The 22,966-nt window shown below is 36.2% G+C and overlaps 2 protein-coding genes across 6 annotated transcripts in view; one reads left to right on the top strand and one right to left on the bottom strand.

Annotated features, from left to right (window-relative positions):
- The window catches only part of LOC123560877 (sortilin-related receptor-like), a 91,264-nt gene extending 84,681 nt beyond the window's left edge, over positions 1–6,583 (bottom strand). For all 3 annotated transcript variants that reach the window (XM_053552535.1, XM_053552534.1, XM_053552536.1), the window contains exon 1: positions 6,277–6,583. In XM_053552535.1, the coding sequence (XP_053408510.1) occupies positions 6,277–6,546 (270 nt within the window). In that variant the 5' untranslated portion in view covers positions 6,547–6,583. The remainder of the gene's footprint in view (positions 1–6,276) is intronic.
- Positions 6,584–16,716: 10,133 nt separating this feature from the next.
- Positions 16,717–22,966, top strand: part of LOC123559620 (mucin-17-like) — a 45,345-nt gene continuing 39,095 nt past the window's right edge. For all 3 annotated transcript variants that reach the window (XM_045351587.2, XM_045351588.2, XM_045351586.2), the window contains exon 1: positions 16,717–16,842. The gene's annotated coding sequence lies outside the window, so the exon portion shown is untranslated. The remainder of the gene's footprint in view (positions 16,843–22,966) is intronic.

Genomic DNA, 22,966 nt, shown 5'->3' with positions numbered 1-22,966 from the left:
TTTTTTTCAAAGTCTCGAAGTCCGTTTCTCGTTTTGTTTTCTTATTTTCTCTCCTCCATTTTCTGTTTGCCAAAGGATATAATTAGCAGGGAGGTAATAGTTTCACTGTCTGATTCTCTCTTTTTAAAGTAGCGCACTGTCTTTAGCCTTCTCACATTCTCGATACACCTTTCAGATTTTAGGCCCTTGATGTTACAATAATGTTAACCTGATGTGAACCCACCACAAGTCAACAGTGATACACCAATAACCTATGTATTGATACATACGTTCCCGATCACTGTGCTAGGGGTACCACGGGAAATGCTGTTTCCATTCATTTTGTATTCAAAAATATGTTAAACATGTATCTTTATGCTAAAAACACTATGACATACGACCAGTTCTGTAAACAAAACCTTTTTAGCAAGAAATTAATATTAAAGCATATATTATTAGATTTTAAAAATAGAATTTGCATGACGTGTTTTAAACAAAAATAGTGATAAAACAAAACTTTTTAGCAAATTAAAACGCCTGAGCGTATTATCTTGGAACCTTGACTTCAAAAAATAAAAGAAGCCTCATGTTGTATAAAAAGTAATATATCAGGCATGAAAGGATACATACGTTACCATACGTAACGTATGTATCAATAATTTGTACTGTTTTTTATGGCGTACTCAATATGTACAGAAAACATAAATTTAATTGAAACAAAAAAAATATAATTGTCATATAATCACAAATAGGTTTTACTTAAGCTTCCTATTTAAACCGAACATTACCAGCGGAGCCTATTGAACATTTTCAGAAAAAGAAAACACTCTTCAAGGACAAATGTGCGACTTAACCTGTGTGAAATCTGCATCTTACGACATAGACGATACAAACTGATGACACTGTCAATTAAAACTGAGTGACACTTTCTTGTTATTTTTATTTTAAATAAGATTCAATGGTAACGTTTGTATCGATCACGTATCATTTTGCCATTTCTTATGCCATTTAAATTAAGAAGGACCTCTGCTTCATAACAGACAAATGATTGATGTATTGAAAATGCATATACTGTTTTGGCATGAAAAAACTACTCTTAGTTCAACATGAACTGCTGTGATTTTCAGTGTCTTAGAATAAATGTAACGTTTGTATCATAGAAAGTGGAATCTTTACATAAGGAAAGTTTAAGTGAAAAATATATCACTACTAAGTATATCTTGTATCAAATGTTATAACATGTAGTTGAAACAAAACTAGAAATAACCTATAAAGACATAAAAACGATATTCTTTATATGTCAAGCTCATATATTCATAGTAGGATAGATCCATAACCAAAGTATTCCTTCATTGGCGTCATATCTTTTTTATTGTTAGGAATCGTAATAACACAAACATACATATTATGATGCAGTTATTAATAATTAGGGACATGTATTCTTTGCATTTACTAAAAAAATCCGTCATTAACTATAAAAGCGGTCAAGCGTTGTGAATTTTGTATAAAAACTTGCGCATGGCGCCATTAACGTATGTATCATTTTAAATTGTCTTTTGTACATTTTTTGGATTATGGATATGATAAATCCAATTGACATTAGGTAACAAGTATAAAAAACATATTCATTGGAATTATAGTATGTTTAATTTGCTTCCGGAGCCTATTTTTAAAACAACCACGATTAGGAACACTCGATTGTTCGTCATTTAAAACTTAACGATAGGAGGGTTTACACTATGGTTCATCTACAATATTAGTGTAGTTTAACAGCCAGGTCACGATTCAGACCTCTTTAATTATTACATGGTATAAAAATGTCAACTGGTTATCTCAGAAATGATGAGAGAAAACTGTAAAATCCGTTTATAAAATTGCACTGCACCTTATCCTCTAATTTTCGCACACTGTTCCTTACCATCGACAAAAATTGTGTTTTTTTTGAAAAAACGAACTGTGATCTGCTCAAAACCAACAGTACTAGATAAATATGTGGAAATATTCCTTCAAATCAGAAAAATAGCTTACAACCTGCGGTATATTAGGTAAAAAGACCATTTTTGCAAGTCGCACTATTCCTTATCCCGTTTTACCGGAGAATTTTCCATCGATTCGAATTTTTATGACCAGCATTCCAGACAAAATAAAGTGCTGTTTCCAAAGTGAAAGGTACCGGTAGATGGAGAAAACAGTGGAGCAGGTTGATAGACATGTGTTATTGTCTAGATATCCTTGAAAAAGCAAAAAAGTAAGAAAAACTCACATTTTCAGTTTTGGCCGCCATTTTTTTTCCATGGTAAGGAGTAGATCGAATACCCCCCTTGAGGACTGCAACTTGAAATTGCTAGTGAAAACCCTGCAGAATACCATGGTTGGTGAAGTGCTTAACAATAGATGAGGAAACAATGTGTTCAAGAACTTTGCATAGGACACATGTTAATGAAATTGGCCTATAATTTACTGGATTTGACCTATCACCTTTTTTAAAAATGGGGCAACATTAGTTCTGGCTACCATAACTTAACTGACACTGTTTTTATTTTCTGATGGTCGTGTCCATTAAGTTATGGAGAAACCCCATTTGGTTAACTAACAAGTATCAAACCGCAACATCTCGCACAGTCTCTTGTGAGAAACTGATGATGTCATGCAACAGTTCAAAGCAGTGCATGTGGTTATTTTTGAAAATCAAGATCAAAATTTCACCTATTTCAGAATTTAATTTAATCATAAACAACCATTTTCGATAAAATTCATAGAAAACCTACCTTATGTTTAAATTCTCAGAAAAGGTCAATAAATAATTATTCTATATTATGGTCTACTGGTTTTCAAAATGAAGAGTACCCTGATCAGGTCGACAAAATGTTGCAGACAGTGGCACCAGTTTGAAACTTGAGTGTATAACTTGCGTTCAAATTATGTTGCATAGATTATTTTATGCCAGATCAAACGAAAAATGGATTAGAAATATTTTAAAGTAAAAGGTGAGTCCATTGCATTTCATTTGATGAAATTACTGCGTGACAGACTTCTGGCACGATTCCTGGTTAGGTTTCAGTACGGGATTCGTTTCAGCTCAGAGATCCTAACAGCATATAGAGTCAGTGTACCCGGTTCCGCACACATTTCCTAAGAATACCTTCTTGTTTAGCTAAAAATGATTAAATTTGAATTTACCTCTACATGCTTTAATAAACACACTTATTTCGGTTTAAAACACGCTGCTTTCACTTTCCAATACAATGACGTCATATCTTTTGGTGAACTTGATTCGGATAACATATTTTGACCAGTTCTTGCATTTAAAGTGTACCCAGTTTCGCACACCCTGCTATTTATAGAATTCAGTGATAACAATGCATTTACCCAACAGAAAAATATTTATTAACTTTTTTACCATTTATCTTATTCAATTTAAACATGTATTTTCCAATAAAACATCTGATAGCATTCCTCGACCTTAGCGGTGGACCGTTGGACCGACGCAACCAAAATATCGGCAGGTCCACTAACTATCAAAAGTTGGGTAGACCGACGGTCAACCAATTTTCAGTCACGGTCTGCAAATAAAATAAAACCCTTAAAAGTAAAAAAATAGGGGGAAATCATAGCCATATCGGCGAATTCACAAAACGAAAGTTGATTTTGCCTTAAGTACGGCATTCTACCGTTATAAGCATTGGCGAGTTAAAGTCAGGAGAGCACGAATGGACTACTCCATCGATCGGGAGAGTGGTTTTTACGTGGTAACTTTACCAAATTGAGAAATTACATCAGGCAAAATTACCTGGATTGACTGGAATTTACCCGCGAATCGTAAAAATATCAAAACGTCATGCTGGTAATTTTCCATTCCACAAGCACATGCGCCCTATCGTAATGTCTAATTTACATCGCGGTTACTTTTGACACAAAAAACGCCTGTAGTGCATTCATTTTTTAATATAATCGCTGTAAATTTTCAACACTGCTTGAGAACTAATACAGTTTGAATTCTATAACAATTTTAATAAGATATCGACAGGAATGTAGGCAAAATTCTTTAAAAACGATCAAATTTTCATATAATGTTTTGTAAAATTTCAAACAGCGATCTTAATTATTTATTTCTTTCTTAAAGTAAATAAACGGTACATACTATGGTAATAAAATTCAGACTTTTGACCAGAAAGTACAAAAAACACAATTAAAAAATCTTAAATAATGAAAAAGCGGCAGCAATTTGAATACATGGAGTAAAACGATTTTTGGCAAACAGATTTCTGTTAGCGGGGCAGAATAGGTTACGTGACCTAATGAACGTAAATAGAAATGTGGTATAAAATAAAGCAGTATGATGTCGTTGTGGTTTTTAATAAGTTTTAAATGATTCTTTGTACATGTATGTTTTGACACAACACTTTGTTAGATATTCTTCTCAAACAATAATGTAGATTTTTTGAGGGCAAATAGGTCACAGAGGTAGGACATCCACTATCATCGTTCACGGTTTGACACATTTACATGTCAGTTTATTCGGGATATTGCACATTCGCTTTTAAAAAATTAAAGAAAAAACTTTTGTTCTGATTTCTTCTCAACAATTAAAGGAATCGAGAAAGTACGATCAGACAGTGATGTGTCACATGGCGCGAAAACATGACATAATGCCATGACAATCTCGGGGAAACTATACCGCTTTGATCTCCGCTTTAGATGCCACGAATAACCGACACACTTCTTTTAGCTCTTTGAGGGGGTGTTAATTGAAGATGAAAACAAGGCCAATTACTTAGTTTATCATCAGAATAATTACCGATAATTAATTGTTGATGTTTTCTTTTTTCACTTTCAACACGGGTCGGGAGGATGATGATTACTGTGTCCATATTTTGGGACACTTTTCAAAATAATTATTTTTCACTTTAACAGATTGCTACAGTCTTCCATTTTTAATTATTTTAGAAATAAGTCCTGTTTCTTTGAGTCATATGAAGTTATGACGTCTACAACATCACAATTTATGTGATAGAGTTGGAGGTCCACTAAAGTCTGAGCAGGTCTACTAGATTTTAGCAGTTGGTGGACCTGCTGGCAACTGCTGAAAAAAGTTAAGGTCGAGGCCTGGATAGTGAAATAAAAAAGCAGTTATGAAAGTGAAAGCTAGGTACCAAACCCTGTTTTTATTGCTAAAAGCAGAAAAGGCTAAAACAACTGAATACATGAAACAAAAATAAACAATAGAAAGTGTTGAATCACAAAAGACTTCCAAAAGTCTAATTATCCGATTAAGTTCTCTGTTTAAATAAAAACGTAAAGGAAACAATCAAGTTGTAGTCATTTTGCAGGTTGGGAGAACTTCAATAACTGTTGAAATATTTTTCATCTAGATAAAGTAATAGGTAAATACCTACATATAGGAAGGAATAAAGATTATTCAATTTATTTTGCACCTTGATGTTGTTTGCATAGTCTATTTTCATGAAATTTAATATTTTTCAGCTGACCTAATTGCCTCCATCAGTATTGTTCTTGTTTTCGTCTGCACTTACCAGAACGAGGCTCCAGTGGGGATTGATCCCTTGTGTAAAATAATGTAGGGAATAACTCAGTTTCGTGAAATACTAACAAAGGATTGTTGAATTTTCTGCTTCGTTCTCACAAAATACATGAATCTGATCGGTGTGCGAAACCGCGTACAGTGCGAAACCGGGTACACTGACTCGAATAATATATAGGTGGTACACTTAAGTGTCAAAGTGATACATAAAGTGTCTGGTACATAAAGCAAAGAAGTATAAAATACACAGAATGGCAACTGGCTGTAATCTCGCGTGATCTTGTGTCAGAGCGTGAATCGGCGTTATCTTAGTCACAACAAACATCGGCGAGCACGGAGTTACAATTTGTACCTTTAAAACTACATTTAAAATACATGTTAGCTTCTTCAACAGCATTAGTTTAATGTGAAATAGTCTTAAGACACAAAATACACGTTTCTTACCATCAAAAGAAGCGTGGTCATATGGTGATAATCAATTTACCGATGAATAATTTACCGTGCATACAAAATGGCGCGTGGAGAACGCGTCACTTCCGGTAAACGTGATCTCATTCAGTTGTCATGTTAACGTGACGTTTTCTTAGCGAGATTTGCTCTATATGCCTTTCAAGTTGCCAATCTATTTATTCTATAGCTCTTTGCATAAAGTGACTGGTACATAATGTGTCGCACCCGTCTAGGGAACCTATTCTGGTTCTCTAGCCACTAGTTCAAGATACCCGAGAAGGCTGTATCAATAACAAAGCACTTACTGACGAACTCTGTGGTTTAAGGCGATCTTTATCGACTGCCCTCCGCTCGCGAGATTCATGCATCTCATCAACTGCTTTTTGCAAAAAATGCGGAACCCCTTTCTCCGTAACATCTTTTGCCTTCAAAGCAACTTTCACTGTCTGTCCTGGCAAATCTTTTTCTCTAAGTCGTTGCGCTATATGTATGGATTTCCTAAATCCATTAAATTCGAATGTCAATGCGATGCTAACGAAATTTATAAACAAAAGTAGCAAAATACACTTTGCCATTTTGTTTCAAGTAAACAGGAAGTGAAATTTTTGTTTTGGTATGACGTACATGTCATATGACAAAGGACATAAACCACCAAAATAAATGGTGGTAATAGGTTAGAGAACACCAATTGTTTTCCCCATGGAGGTCACACTACACTATCATTCATGAGTTCTCCCTCCAACAAATGATTAGTCTTCCTACAAGGTTAAACAACACTTTAGACCTCTTCCTTACCTCAAACCCAACTTTGGTCAAGCATGTTAACACTATGGCGGGAATTTCTGATCATGATATAGTTCAAGTGCACTCAGATATTAAGCCAAGGTTCAATAAAATGATACCCCGCCTAGTTCACTTATATAAAAAAAGCAGACGGGTTAAAATTTCAGCAGTTCATAAAGTCTAAATCAATTTCCCTGTTTAAAGGTTATAACACACGGTCAGTTGAAGACCTATGGTCAGAATTCAAAGAGGTACTATCTGAAGGTATGAAGCTATTCATTCAAACCAAGAGAATATGTTCAAGACCCCAACTACCATGGATTACCCAAAGCATTAAACGTCAAATTAGAAAACGAAATACGATGTTCCAAAAGGTCAAAAATAACACTAATCCAAAGGTCAAACAACATTACATAAATTTTAAAAATCTTGTTAGGGAAAATATCAAACATGCCCATGTCAGCTACATAGATTATGTTCTTGGATGTCAAGATGATCCGGATAACCCCCAAACAGGTCAAAACTTCTCTCGCAAGAAACTTTTCTCCCTTGCCAAAAATGTCAAGCAAGATTCTCAGGGCATTTCTCCTCTTCTAGAAAAAGGACAACTTCATACTGATGGCACAAGAAGACCAATATCCCCGATTTTCAATTCCAATCTGTATTCACCCTATGTCACCTCTCAAATTAGGCCAACTCTGTAAAATGAAAGTGCAGTCTCTACTTTCCGTACCAACTGACTACCAGCCAAACTTTCCCCTTTATGCCAAATGTCACTATCGGCATAAATGGTGTTCAGAAACCCCTCTCTTCCCTTGAAATAGACAAAGCATGTCGTCCCGAGGGTCTAAAGCCGATCCTTCTTAAAAATCTTAGTGAACAAATCTCACAACTAGTCACTAAGCTCTTCCAAAGGTCACTTGACACGGGCACTATCCCAGCTGACTGGCCCAAGGCCAATGTCACTCCTCTTTTTAAAAAGGGCGACAAAAGCAATCCTGCAAATTACCGGCTTATTTCCATAACTTGTATTCTTTGTAAGTTATTGGAACACATTATATTCTCTATTATTACCAAGCATTTCCAGGTTAACAATATCCTTTATGACCTGCAGCATGGGTTCAGAGAGAAAAGGTCATGCGAAACTCAGTTACTCGAACTTGTAGAAGATATATCTCGAAACTTAATTCAAGGCCACCAGACGGACTTAATCCTTCTGGACTTTTCAAAAGCATTCGACAAGGTTAACCATCTGAAACTTCTGTATAAACTTCATCAACATGGTGTTCAGGGCACCACGTTGCTATGGGTCAAGTCTTTCTTGATTGGCAGGCGCCAATCCGTCCTTGTGAATGGTGAAGCATCAGATGTAGTTCTAGTAACGCCCGGAGTCCCACAGGGCTCCGTCCTAGGCCCCTTTCTACTCTTACTGTGCATAAATGACCTGCCTTAAAATCTGATTTCACAGATCCGTTTGTTCGCCGATGACACTGCTGTCTTATTTAACTGTAAATAGTTCTGCCCAAGAAAACACCCTCCAGCAAGACTTGAATAGATTACAGTTATGGGAAAGTAAGTGGGACATGGAGTTTAATCCATCAGAATGCACAGTTATGAACATAACAAGGTCAAAAAAACCTTTGAGATCAAACTATATGCTCCATGGCCAAGTCTTGGAAACAGTTCCTGATGCAAAGTATCTTTGGGTCACTATATTCTCAGATCTTAACTGGAATAAACACATCAGTTTAGTCACGTCCAAAGCTACCCGAACACTTAACTTCATTAAGCGAAATATCCCATGCAAAAACCCAAAAGTTCGGGAAGTAACTTATAAAGCTCTAGTCGGGCCACAGCTGGAATATGCTAGCTGCGTCTGGAGCCCATATACCCAACATAACATTCACCAGATCGAAATGATTCAACGAAGGGCAACGTGATGGGTTAATCATGACTACTCCCTTTACAGCAGTGTCACAAACATGCTAAATCAGCTGAGATGGTGTACCCTTGAAAATATGAGATCTGATTCACGCCTCCTTATGTTCTACAAAATAGTGAATGGTTTGGTTGCTGTACCACTTCCTCCTTATGTCAGCCCTCAATCCCGTCTAACAAGACACATGCATCCCCACTCCTATACCCAGATCCTCACTCCTGTAGTTACTGTAAGTACTCTTTTCTTCCAACCATCATAATGCTTTGGAATTCCTTTCCAGCACAACTTGCGCAAGTCCCCACCCTGAACCAGTTTAAGCAGGGTGTGACCAAACTTGCACACAATGCTTAACATGATAGACCTCTTTTTAAACTGCTTTTATCTGTAAATCCTTCTTGTTTTTTAACACTATCAACTGTATTTCATGCTTGCAAAACACATCGTATATTACTTTTATTCTCATGTCCATTCTACTTTTAAATTTCTTGTACAGGCGCGAAGCTGCACGTAATACTCGAAAAGAGGCGTAATGCAGTAGACTAAAAAGATACTAAAAAGTATTCCCTATAGATTCTAGATAAAACTGACATTATTTGAAGAGATACCAAACATAGCCAGACCCATTTCAGAGAACAAATTCTTACCTCATTTTAAAGAGTTATGATAAAACTGATATAAAATAAATAGAAAAGTAGGAGTCATTTATCTCCTAAGAGAGAATTCTCTTGTCACATTTGCTTACTGTAAAATCACACCAAAATTGTATAATATTTGTATTTGTACACTTAGTATGTAACCCTCAGAAAATAAAGTTATTATTATTATTATTATAGCTTATACGAAATGAAAAAGGAACTTAATTTGTATAAGGTTACCTTTTTGTCAGTGTTAAATAATTGAAAAGTGTATGGGAGAGTGGGTGGGGTCATGTTTGATATATTAATAGTATTAAAGAAAACATTCTAATGTATCGAATATGCCCCCCCCCCCCCCCCCACCCACCATCTCCGTCCAAACCCACACATACATTCGTTCTACAAGGCCTCCGTGATGAGTGTAAGGTTGCTGACTTAATCACTCCCCTCAACGATGTGTTCGAAACTCGCTTGGGGCAGCTTTCCGTGTCTACATCAAAGGGCAAAGATAATATCAGCGATACTTATCTGAAAGTGACGCTGTCCTGGCGGCTTAACCTAACAGTATAAGAGCTCAGTGAACAGCGAAAATAGTATTAGAGCTTGAATATATTTTTTTTGTCAATGCATTGCGTATTGTCGAAATCAGAAATTATTTGGTAAATCATCATTACTTCCAGTCATTTATTAACCCGGTAAGTCACCTATATATATATACTGTAGGCGGAACTTAAATGTGTAAACAAAATATAATTTCAAACACTAAACAGGTTAGTGTTTATTAGTAAGCATTTATCAAGTTAAATTGGTCTGGCGCGGCTAAATGATTAGTTGTTAAAGTTTTAAACAAATCCATTCTCTGATCAAAATGTGATTAATCACCTTTAATCAAGAGGTTGGTTCTTTAACAATTCATTAACTAAGACAAAAACAGCGTTAGTATGGTCAGTTCAGTAACGTATATATAAATATAGCGGACGAACGCAGAATTAAGTAAATAGAGTCATTCTCAAAAAAATTTAAACTGCATAGTAGTAAAACAAATGGCGCATTTCAACGGCATTTTAGACAAAACTGGTTTTTACAAGCAAAGCGTACTGCGGGTACACACTACTACGGTGGCACAGAGGTGACATGCACTACTCCTTTTTTAATTGCAATTCTCTTTTTTTATGTCGTTCCCACGAGATACCAACTCGAGGGAACGACTTAGTATGTCGTGGTAACGAGTTACTAAGTCGTGGGATCGACATAAAAAGAAGAGAAGTGCAATTTTTTTTAAGTATTGCATTGATAAAAAAAGAGTAGCGCAATAAAAAAAGAGTAGTGTAATAAAAAAAAAAGAATAGTACAATAAAAAAAAGAGTAGTGCATGCTAGCTATGTCGGGGGGACGCCTTACTAACTCGTGGGAACGAGTTAGCTATGCCGTTCCCACGAGTTAGTCAACCCTGACACTGTATGTGGGCCCATCTCCGGTTGGTGTTTGTCTCATCCAGAGTCAATTCGCCCGAACTCGGTCTTGTGGTGTTTAGAGTGGGTCAGTCCCTCCATCTGGTGGTATCATGCAGCCATTCCGTCGGTAATAGTCTTGTATATCGACGGCTTAGGACCAAACATGGACACTGTCTGTGGACCCAGATCTGGGTGCTTTTTGTCGCATTCGGAATAATTCTGTCCGAACTCCACCTAATGAAGCTGGAGTCAATCTCTATCCATCCCTCCGGACTCGACCTGGTGAGCGTTGGAGAATGTCGGATCCCTCGTCGAATGGAGTCGTTCCCTCGGGGATACTCCGGTATAGCGACGGCGGATGTCCGAAAATGGACCTGGACAATATAATATAAGGTGACAACAAACAGCCGGAGATGGGCGTACATATAGGTGACATTTCAGGCCTCTTCCATCGCCATACCAGAGTATTCCTGACGGAAAGACTCATACCAACTGACTTGGGGCCCAACCCACTCCAACTCACATTGGGTCTAGTATGGGTGGATTAACACCAAAGGCGACACAAACCAGCTGGAGATTGGCCTACATGCAGTGTAAGAGGGTATATTGGGTGTCTACTGTCGGCATACCAAAGCAAGCCCTTACGGAACGGCCCATACCAACCGACTTGAGGTCCAACCCCCACCAGGTCAAGTTCGGGCAAATTTAATCGACAAAGGCGACAAAAACCAGCCGGATATTGGCCCACATACAGTGTCATTGGCATACCAAAGCATCCCCGACAAAAGCGCTTCTACCACTCAATAGGGTGTCCAACTCACTCAAGTTAATGCGGATTGACTCAGAAAGCTAAACTTACCAGCCATATCTGGGACCACAGACAGTGTCCAAGTTTGTTCCTCGGTCGTCCATGATGATCACAGGTATAATAAATATAACAAACAATTTGATCGGCTGACTAACTCGTGGGAATGAGATAGCTATGTTGTGATAACGAGTTAGCTATGTCGTGGGAACGACTTACTATGTCGTGGGAACGAGATAGTAAGTAATTCCCGCGACATAGCTAACTCGTTCCCACGAGTTAGTAAGTCGTTCCCTCGACATAGCTAGCATGCAACTCTCTTTTTTTATTGCACTATTCTTTTTTATTACACTACTCTTTTTTTTTATTGCGCTACTCCTTTTTTTCAATGTAGTACTTTTTTTAAATTACACTTCTCTTTTTTATGTCGTTCCAACGTCTTAATAAATCGTTACCACGACATACTAAGTCGATCCTTAAAACGACATAAAAAGAGTAGTGCATGTCACCTCTGTGCCACCGTACACTACCTGTTAATATAGATGTGTTTGGAAAAACTTTACAACGAACACAACTCATGCACTTTTTCTATGAATGAGAAAATAATAGGTTTGGTATCATTTCCATGGAGATGTGTCTTCTCAGGCTTTTTTATATACATATGTCCCTTATTATTGAATAATTCGTGCATATTGAAGATGACGCTAACCTCATATTTTCTATACAACCTACTATAGTTTAGTTTAGTTTATACTAGTTTATACTAATTTGTTTTAGCTCGATTGTGATGAAAGTTTCAAGCTTATTGGAACCACCTTCGAGTCCACTTCCTGAGAACCCAGTAATGTTGTCATATGGGAAGTCATGGTCGTTACCCCAGTTGGGCTCGATGTTAACCCACGACCCCTGGATTGAGCGGCTGACACCTTATCCGCTAGTCCACCGCTCACCTACTAGATCATATAATATTATACTGAACCAAAGAGCTAACCCATCATTTGCTACTTTGCAAGTAGTTTAAAAATTAGAGAAAGTACATTTCTTAGATTAAGGGGACAGTTAGATTGATCTATAAATGTTAACATGTCAACATTTCAGTTGTAATAAATTACGCAAAAATATGATTTTATTTATTTTACTATCAAAGCCCTTTTTTAAAAAGTCACAAAATACACATATGAAAGATGCGTTTTAGAAAATGAACATACTTTGTAGAAATATAGAAACGTAAATTTTGATTTTTACTAAGAAATGTTTAAATTTCACAAACATATTAAATGCTCTTTTACGATAGGGTACAACAACGCCATTATTTTGTTTTTGTTGTCATTTTCTTCCCTCATAACGTGTATCGCTGGTCTGTTAATTCTAAATGGTTTGAAGTCGCAAAATGAGCGAATTTATATGATAGCATAATTTGATTTTTTTTAATTGTGAAAACTTATCAACAGCATATTGTTCTATGCGTAGACTAAATTTCAAAATTGTACGTTTAGAAATCTTTAAATTACTGGCAAGGAGGCAGTTATCTCAGTGTGCCTCGGTGTAGTTACAGTACTAATTATACGTGTCATAATACACGCCAACATTAAATCGTCCCTATTTGAAGTACGCACGTATTGAGTGTACAATATACTGGCTAAAGGTTAGGGTTAGGTTTAACATAGGTCTAACGGTGTACATTCAATGCGTGTGTACACTAAATGCGGCAGAATTAATGTCGATCATAAGTTTGAAGAGCTGATATTTTCAACAATTATTCTAAGATGTATGTTGCCATTTCTTTTAGTTGCAGAGTGTTCCTGTCAGGACTGATCCGCAAATCTTCGTTTTCAAGGTGGCACAATGAAAAGTAATATACGAAATATTAAGTATTTTGATAAAAAAATATAAAGCAGTTATTTTTATATGTTCAATATATTACATCTAAAGAAGCGCCCCAAAATAAGAGAATTAGAAACTGCAGACAACAGTGGGAGAAACTGGAAGAATTTTGTGAACGTATTTGAGCCGTGCCATGAGAAAACCAACATAGTGGGTTTGCGACCAGCATGGATCCAGACCAGCCTGCGCATCCGCGCAGTCTGGTCAGGATCCATGCTGTTCGCTAACAGTTTCTCCAATTCCAATAGGCTTTGAAAGCGAACAGCATGGATCCTGACCGTCTGGATCCATACTGGTCGCAAGCCCACTATGTTGGTTTTCGCATGGCGCGGCTCATTTGGTGTGTGTAGGGTTAGGGGTGTAATTGAGCATACTTCTTAAAAATACGAGGAGCACAAAATTGAGAGAAGAAGACGCAGGTAAATATTATGTGAATTATTATTGAATAAAATGTGGCGTAGTAGAGGTAGTATGTATGGGTACTAAAACACTACTATTAAAGTAACTTAAAAAGACAAAGAATGAGAACACTTAGGTTGAATGGAGTTTTTAACTATGACAGTATCGTTTCATGGTTCCCTCTCACTAAAGCAAACTTTATCATGAAAGTAACGGAAACGCCGGCGTCAGTGCGAACACAATAACTCTCCACTTTGTTCGGATGAATAATATTCCATTGAAATGTCAACCAAAAAATGTCGACGGTTTTCATCTTTATATATTTCTTTATAGGTTAATAACTGCAATCATTTTGACAAACGCGCCAAACTCTGTCATGTTTTTACTTTTATGCCGGTGTCGCTGGCGGGAAAGTCTCGTCGTCTTCCAATAAGATCTTTAACTGGTTTCGAGCGGTTCTGTCGGCGAATGTTCTGTAAAAGATGTTTTTCATTTGCCAACTTGATAATTTGTAATAGTATCATCTTCCATGTCGGACGTTGTGTCTTATCTACGATGTTAAAATTTATCATGATACGGCTGTAAAGTCATAAATGTTTGACCGACCGAGATAAGTAAACAAAGAACAAAGTACAAATAAACAAAGAACTAAACGCCAGAAAAAAATGTAAATTAAGATATTTTCAGCAGGAAGTTATTTTGTTCATTGTAAATTTGGGCCTTTAAATACTTCGATTGACGCCAGAAATGGATGCAGTATTAATAGAAACAAAAATTGCAATTTCTGAGAAAAAAGTAGCATTTGGACTCATTATCAAAATGTTTTTTTCATGTTGAACAATTCTCCTCTTTGGCGATCTTATCAGTACATCTACGGCACAGATTCTGATAAGCCACCAGACAGCGCAACTGATAAATCCTATTCCTAAACTTACGCTGATTTATATAGGAAAATGATACATTTACTATAGAAAATGTCATAAATTACACATTTCTATTTATTCTATTATACCATCCCTGATATATCCTTAAAAAACAATTCAATACCTTTACTATAGTATGGTATATTTTTCTTCAAAATAAGTAAGTATTTGGTTGCTTCTAAATTCGTTTGAAAAAAATCTCTCAAATTCAGTATACTCTCTATATATATTTGGCAGAATTACACGATAACCCTGCTTTTACTAATTATTTTTGATGGAAATGTTAAAGTTAAATTTCCATCCCTGATATATTTGGAAAGTTCTCGTCATGCACATTCTAGACATATATTTTATTATAAAATAAGTTATTTCTTTCTTGCTTCTAAATAAGTTTAAAAACAGAGTTTCAACGCTTTCTGTATATTAACAAAAAACGTGCTAAGTTTTACGATAAGATAGAGCCGTATCGGAATAGGAATACATGATTGTATAATTATTTAACAGAGTTTAGCATGATTTTTAGGTGCGTTCCGTCTGACAAATGTTCTTTTAAAAGTTTTTTTTTTTTTTCTTTTTTTTTTTCTTTTTTTTTTTAAAGTTTTCATGGCATTTTTCTTTGAAAATACTGAGATATGTTTTAAAAAATTCGAAAATAAAAGTGAAAGCAGCTCTGTTGTTGCATTATACCTTCTCGTCTTCGACAACATCTGGTGAAAGGCAGGTCGACAGACGATCCTACTTTGAAATCAAAATGAAACATCAGCCGTGTCGATTCGAAAAAGTCCACTGTATGTGCGTGCAGGTGATGGCCGGAGTTTTCGGTGAATACTGCATGGTACGGGATGACCTACAAATGATCCAGATGTTGCTCGACCCATAATTGACCAATCTTTGGCGTTATCCCCCAGGAGGTAAGAAGGCGTTGAGATACAGGGGCAGCGATGATTGTCCCCTATTTAGGACAACTGCCAGAGTCATCTGCCATCTACCGCTAGCTAGTATAGTGCCAGCACTGCTGACCTAGTTGGCAATACATGTACCTCTAACACGATGTGCACGCTGCTGGGGCCAGTACTGCTGACCTAGCTGGCAATACATGTACCTCTAACACGATGTGCACGCTTCTGTGACCTGATCCATTAAGTGTATACTCATACACTTTACCAAGTGTAAGATTTTTACATGTCGCTTCCTAGGCTGAGAGTGCCGCAACCCAACGCTGCATACGCACTACTCACATGTTTGGAATCATAACATGCTTGCCAACGGTATATGGTCAGTAATCAAAGTAAACTTCCTGTCATTTAAGAATTTGTGATACTTCTTTACTCAAAATATACTCGAAATATACTGGACAATTCTGCTGATGATGTGCTTTATCTTATACAAAAAGAATGGCACCTGTTTCAGTGACCACATGAAGTTTCCCAAATTACAATACGTATGCAAAAGATTTGACTTTTCATAAATGCATGATAGAATGTTAAAGATAAAATGATCAGCCTAAAACTTTGTTTAAAACTATGTTACTTGTAGCATGATATGTCTAGTCAAAATTCTCATGCCATTTGCCCATCCTTAGTTTGCAACATTAAACATAGTGTTTCCAGTACTTTAAGTAGAATATTTCTTGCTGATTCTGATTAATAACAAATGTATCCGTCTTAAGTAAGCCTCACTTGTTTGTTTGGTGACTTTGAAAATAAACTACAAAAAACAAGGCATATGCGTTTTTAAGCATATTCTTTGTTTGATAAAATTTTGTTTACACTTTTGAACACCTAATTTGACCATCTCATTCTGCTCACTAAAGAAAAGCTAGTGCGCCTGAAGTAAAAGTCACTGGAATAGGACAGTCACTTAAACATGTCCATCTTTAACGATTTTCTATGACGATGACAATAACATCATTCGGCAGATGTAGCAGGTGCGAGCTACTTCCGGCTATTTTGAACAAAGCAGGCTTTGTAAATTTAGCGTTGTTTTTCTCCCATTTATTGATTAATTTATGCATAATATGCAAGGTGTACTTCTTTTACACACATGAAGGTATATTCTTTGATGTAAAGTGTATCCTATGCAATCATCTACTGTTGATATTTTTCTGTTAACTTAAAATCTTTTTGACATTTTCCGTTTGTGAAAAAAGATGTCAAAACCTTAAATTAAATTGCGACACCACACTCTTTCCAAACATGCAATGCATTGACTCACTAAAAGTTGAATGAATTTTCTATGAATTACCCATGTTTTTCTGAAATTGGCAAAATAACAAAGCTGGCAGTGGCTATGTAGTTTGGTAAAATTTTGCATGATACAGTTTCCCAATTTGTTGACAGTTGTCATTTATACAAGTACATTGGTAACATCAATATTCAAAAGCAGTCAGTTTTGTGTGTATGGTGATTTGATGGTCATTGCATTTTTAAAAAGGCAGTAGTCCTAATAATAGGATGCTTAGGACAACTGGATACCTATTTTTCACTGGTTGTTGCATGTTACCAAAGAGGTATTAATTACACAGATTGGCAACAGTAGATAATCTCGTGTCAGTGCGTAATCTTATTGAAGCAAACTGTCAGAAAATTTGAATGTCCGTTATTATACTGGCACCTAACTGTTGGTGGGGGGGGGGGGGAAGTTGGAACGATATTGGAGTCATTTTCATGATTTTGTCCTGTCACATCCCTTCTAAGGTATTGTGCGTTTTATCATACCTGTCAAGTTTCCAAAATATGAAGGAGTGAGATATGTGCAAATCGTAAAGCAACAAGTTTTTGCAACAAGTGGGGACAGGTGGGGAGGGGGGGTCTCCTCCTCCCGCTGGGGGTGTTTTGGGAATCGCCCCCATGAATTTTTTTTATATATGCATTCTGGTGCTTTCTGAGACCATTAATATGAATTTCACTTTTCAGGTCCACCCTTCTTTGCCTTGCTTTAACACATTCTATAAGGATATTCTATATGGAAAACACATGATTTTTTTGTTTAATTCTGTTTCATGATACTTCTATAGGAGAGATCATGTTTGTATACAAATCCATTGTATTTTCTATTTGTAGAACTGATAAGACAAAGATCGGGTGGACAGACGCCGAGCGTCCATGTTTTTTTTGTAAACAGAGATGTTTTTCTAACGGCTTAAACTTTATTAAAACCCAAATGATATCAATAATTTTTTATGCCCCCGAAGCAGGGGTGTAAAATTCCACTCGCCCGCTCGCATTGGCGAGTTAAAGTCTGGATAGGACGAGTGGATCTCGCTGTATACTCGACCGATCGGGCGAGTGGTTTTTACGTCGTAGCTTTAATGAAATTCAGAAATTACATCTTGAAAAACGTCAACAAACTTTGAGATAGTTCAGTTGCTACTTTGATTGACTGGAATTTACCCGCGAATCATAAAGATATCAAAACGTCAATCATGCCGGTAATTTTCCATTCCGAGAGCACGTGCGACCTATCGTAATATCAAATTTACATCTCCGTTACTTTTGTTTATCGACCAGTACACAAAAAAATGCGCATAGTGCATTCATTTTTTAACATTATCGCTTCAGTTTTTCAACATTGCTTGAGAAGTAATACAATTTGAATTCTACTAAGATTTCAATAAAATATCGACGGAAATGTAAGCAAATTTGTATGAAAACGGTCGAATTTTCATATAATCATTTGTTAAATTTCAGACAGCGCGATCTTAATTACTGATTTCTTTCTAAGAGAAAATAAGTGATACATACTATGGGCATAAAATTCGGACTTGTGACCAGAAAGAACAAAAAACAGAATTAAAAAATCTTAAATAATGAAAAAGCGGCAGTAATTTAAATACATCGAGTAAAACGATTTTTTTGGTGAAAAGGTTTCTGTTAGTGCGGCGGAATAGGTTCTGTTAGTGCGGCGGAATAGGTTACGTGACCTCGTGGACGTAAATAGAAATGTGGTTTTAAAATAAAACAAAATGATGTTGTTACGGTTTTTAATTAGTTTTAAATGAATCTTTGTACATGTATTTTTTTTTTTTTTTATAAAATATTCTTCTCAAACGATAATGTAAATTCCTTGAGGGCAAATAGGTCACAAGGCGCAAAAACTGTAATATGACGTAATGCCTTGACAATCTCGTGCAACAATACCGCTTTGATCTCCACTTCAGATGTCGTGATACCGACACACTTTTAGCTCTTTGAGTGGATGTTAGGTGATGATGAAAACAGGCCAATTACTTAATTACTTAGTTTATCAACAGAATAATTACCGATGATCGTCAACTTTTTTGTTTCGCTTTCAAGACGGGTAGGTGGATGATGAATATTGTGTCCTAAATAACTGATGTTTAATACTTTCCTGACACTTTGGGAAACTACGGTAGGGGTTAGACTGTGATTATTTTTACTATCAATGCAGTTATTATGGAGAGCAACTTGATGGTGGAGATGACAAAATTAGTGAAAGAAAAATGTCTGGTATGAAAAAGAAATTTAAGAGTAACCAAAAATGAATAATCAAAAAGGAAACGTAGTGTACGAGCTATGTGTTATGTTTGAAATTTGCTTGTTGTACATAATACTCCTTCCTTACTACCTGAGTTTTAAAAATGTCAATTATTAGGGCGAGTGACTGTCCACTAAGGGCGAGTAGATTTTACTAGCTACTAGTCCTGCAGGGCGAGTGGTGTGAAAAAGAATTTTACACCCCTGCGAAGGGAGGCATATAGTTTTTGAACCGTCTGTCAGTCGGTCTGTCCACATTTTTCATGTCCGGTCCATATCTTTGTCATCGATGGATGGACTTTCAAATAACTTGGCATGAATGTGTACCACAGTAAGACGACGTGTCGCGCGCAAGACCCAGGTCCGTAGCTCAAAGGTCAAGGTCACACTTAGACATTAAAGGTTATTGCATTGATGGGCGTGTCTGGTCCATATCTTTGTCATCGATGGATGGATTTTCAAATAACTTGGCATGAATGTGTACCACAGTAAGACGACGTGTCACGCGCAAGACCCAGGTCCGTAGCTCAAAGGTCAAGGTCACACTTAGACATTAAGGGATAGTGCATTTATGGGCGTGTCCGGTCCATATCTTTGTCATCAATGGATGGATTTTCAAATAACTTGGCATGAATGTGTACCACAGTAAGACGACGTGTCGCGCGCAAGACCCAGCTCCGTATCTCAAAGGTCAAGGTCACACTTAGACATTAAGGGATAGTGCATTGATGGGCGTGTCCGGTCCATATCTTTGTCATCGATGGATGGATTTTCAAATAACTTGGCATGAATGTGTACCACAGTAAGACGAAGTGTCATGCGCAAGACCCAGGTCCGTAGCTCAAAGATCAAGGTCACGCTTAGATGTTAAAGGTCTTTTTTCATGATAGTGCATTGATGGGCGTGTCCGGTCCATATCTTTGTCATTCATGCATGGATTTTAAAATAACTACGCATAAATGTGTGACACAGTAAGACGACGTGTCACACGCGAGACCCAGCTCCGTAGGTCAAAGGTCCTAAACTCGAACATCGGCCATAACTATTCATTTAAAGTGTCATCGGGGGGCATGTGTCATCCTATGGAGACAGCTCATGTTTGATCAATGGAAAGGATATAAAACAAGCAATTTATTGATTACTTTTAATTATTATTTCGAAATAAAATGGATTAATTACGAACGCTTAACTTACAGTGTTTTTTCTATAAGTTTGGAGCATCGTTACGCCGAAATTAAAATCATATGTCATTTAAAATGGTTATTCATTTTTAAAAGATATTTGAATAAGAAAATATGAAAATAGTAAGCATTTCAAAACTTTCTGAATTTTTAAAATCCATAAATGAGCGAAAAAGTTATTAAAAATTAAAAATTCCGATCCCATACACAAACAGTGTAAAAACATTTGTTTTTCCCAACACCAGATAAACAGATGTTAATGCATGACGTTATGGCGATCTCTCCTATAAACAAATAAAATAAATAATTATATATACAGTCAAGGGTGTAGCTGTTTCAAGTTATCGCAATTTATAACCCATTAGGGTTATTGCTTAAAATTTCATGACTTGTTTCAGTTATCATAAAATATTACAAAACCCTCCTGTGCCAATTCCTCATTTTGAATGAGACTAATGCAATTATTTCCTGAATCCTTGACCTTTTATCTTTCCAGCTATGCAGTAAAATTTTTTACGCAAGGCTGATAAAGTTTTACGCAAACGTTTTAAAGCTATAAAATATTAATATCCCATTATGCTTATCAGGTCATGCTCAGACTAAAAGAGAATTTGATTAACCACAGTTTGCTACTATTTTCACTTTATAGGTCACTTTGTGAGAACAGCAGAAAGACTTTTTTTGAATAACTTACATGAGTTAACTATATTTTATAACTAATACAGGTTATAAAATGCTTGAAAAAGTAACTGAAATAGGTTATGTAACTTAAAACAGTTACACCCCAGACTGATATATATATGCAAATTTTATAACTGATTTGGTCAGTAAAACTTCCTCATTACTGCCGTGATATAAAATGTATCTAAGAACTTAAATGTTTAATACAAATAAACGTCGCACTGATCTACATATATTCTACTTGCGATTTGAAATGTTATTTCGGTTTAAACCTGCAAACCGGAAAAATGGTTGTGCATACAACTTACTTCCTACATAGCTTGCAGTTCTAAAGCAAAACTAGGTCCATTGTCTGCCTTTCTAAGCCAAGGAAATCCCAGTTCCCACGTGTTGTTATATTTTGACGAGTAATTCTTCTTTTTTCTCAGGCATCTGCATGTTTTTTTAGTGCCAGTCAAGGTCAAGTGTGCGGATGGTTCTAATACTTTTCCGACAATGCAACATCCACAAATAGTAACCAGGCAGTCGATAGCGATGATTTACGCAATTGGCTCATAGTCATACGGAAATTAGCGCATCAATTTGATTACAATCTCATTCTGGAAACTTCGGTAAAAACAAAAACTGGCCACAACCAGTTAAGCAGGTGTGTTTCGTAATCAGTACATTTACTTGTAGAAAGCGTGAGAAAATGCTCCAAATATGTTGAATCGTGTTCAAACCTTGAATTCGTGAAAATCCTCTTGCCTTTGATCTTCTGCTAAATCCCGTCCTTTATCCTGTGGACATGCCTGGCCGATTTTTCTTTATCAGCAAGTTACGTCACATAGGTAATGACAATCAATGAAGTGTTAATATTAATTAATAAATAAAGCGTATTGATTGTGTACTGTCAAAAAGGCGCCAATTATTAAATTATCTGTATTAAAGCGACCAGCTGATTACCGAGCATGTGAAAAGTGCCCTGCAAGATTTCTTCATGCAAACTTTAAATTAGACCATTGTTTAGTGATCAAACCTTAATTTCAACAAGAAAATCCACAAATTTTAATGAATTTGGAAAGCAAAAATAAGTTTAAAATGTCCGTTCACGATTCTAATTAAACCCGATGACATATGCAATTTTTTTCAAAATTCCTTGAAAACACTGACTTTCAATGCAATTTTTTATGAAAAGTAGCATCATTATCTCAAGTTTACCTTAGTGGACCAAGTTAAGTGAACAAAAACAAAATTCAGACGACATTCCGAAAGTGTACCAGTATCTGGATACTACGTTTTAGATACATTTTTACAGTGTTTTAGCACTTCTGTTGAAAATAAAAATATTGAAGAAAAACCTCATCAAATTAACATGAATTTTGATAAATATTAATTTACAATATGAGATTATATGACCTGAAACAGACATTGTTATTATGCTGTAACATGTTCTTGGTTTTATTGTTTTATTAGCTATTTATTACGTAGTATTACTATATAAGAAAATATAGTCAATTGTATTGACTTGTTGGGACAGGACTCCTGTATTTTGGAAAAGGACCCTTCAAAATATGGACCCAAGGGTCCTGGGACTCTTGGGTTTTCAGGTCTAGTGGAACCCCTGAAGTACACAATTTTTTAGTTTTCCTATTTGAAGAATAGAGACATATTGATTTTATGTTGACAGTCAGTCTGTATGTCACACAAAGTATGTCCGTGCAGCTCCTTTAACACCACAAGGCAGCTTTACAACAAACTTCACGAAAGTGATCATTGTCGAGCGTAATTGTGCATAATTGTCAGCATGTTCCAATTGATTGTCAGTATATCTAT

The sequence above is a fragment of the Mercenaria mercenaria genome, chromosome 10 (assembly GCF_021730395.1).
Source record: "Mercenaria mercenaria strain notata chromosome 10, MADL_Memer_1, whole genome shotgun sequence".
Classification (NCBI taxonomy): Eukaryota; Metazoa; Mollusca; class Bivalvia; order Venerida; family Veneridae; genus Mercenaria; species Mercenaria mercenaria.
The sequence above is the reverse complement of the archived record's forward strand: the minus strand, read 5'-3'. Positions and strand labels throughout refer to the sequence as shown.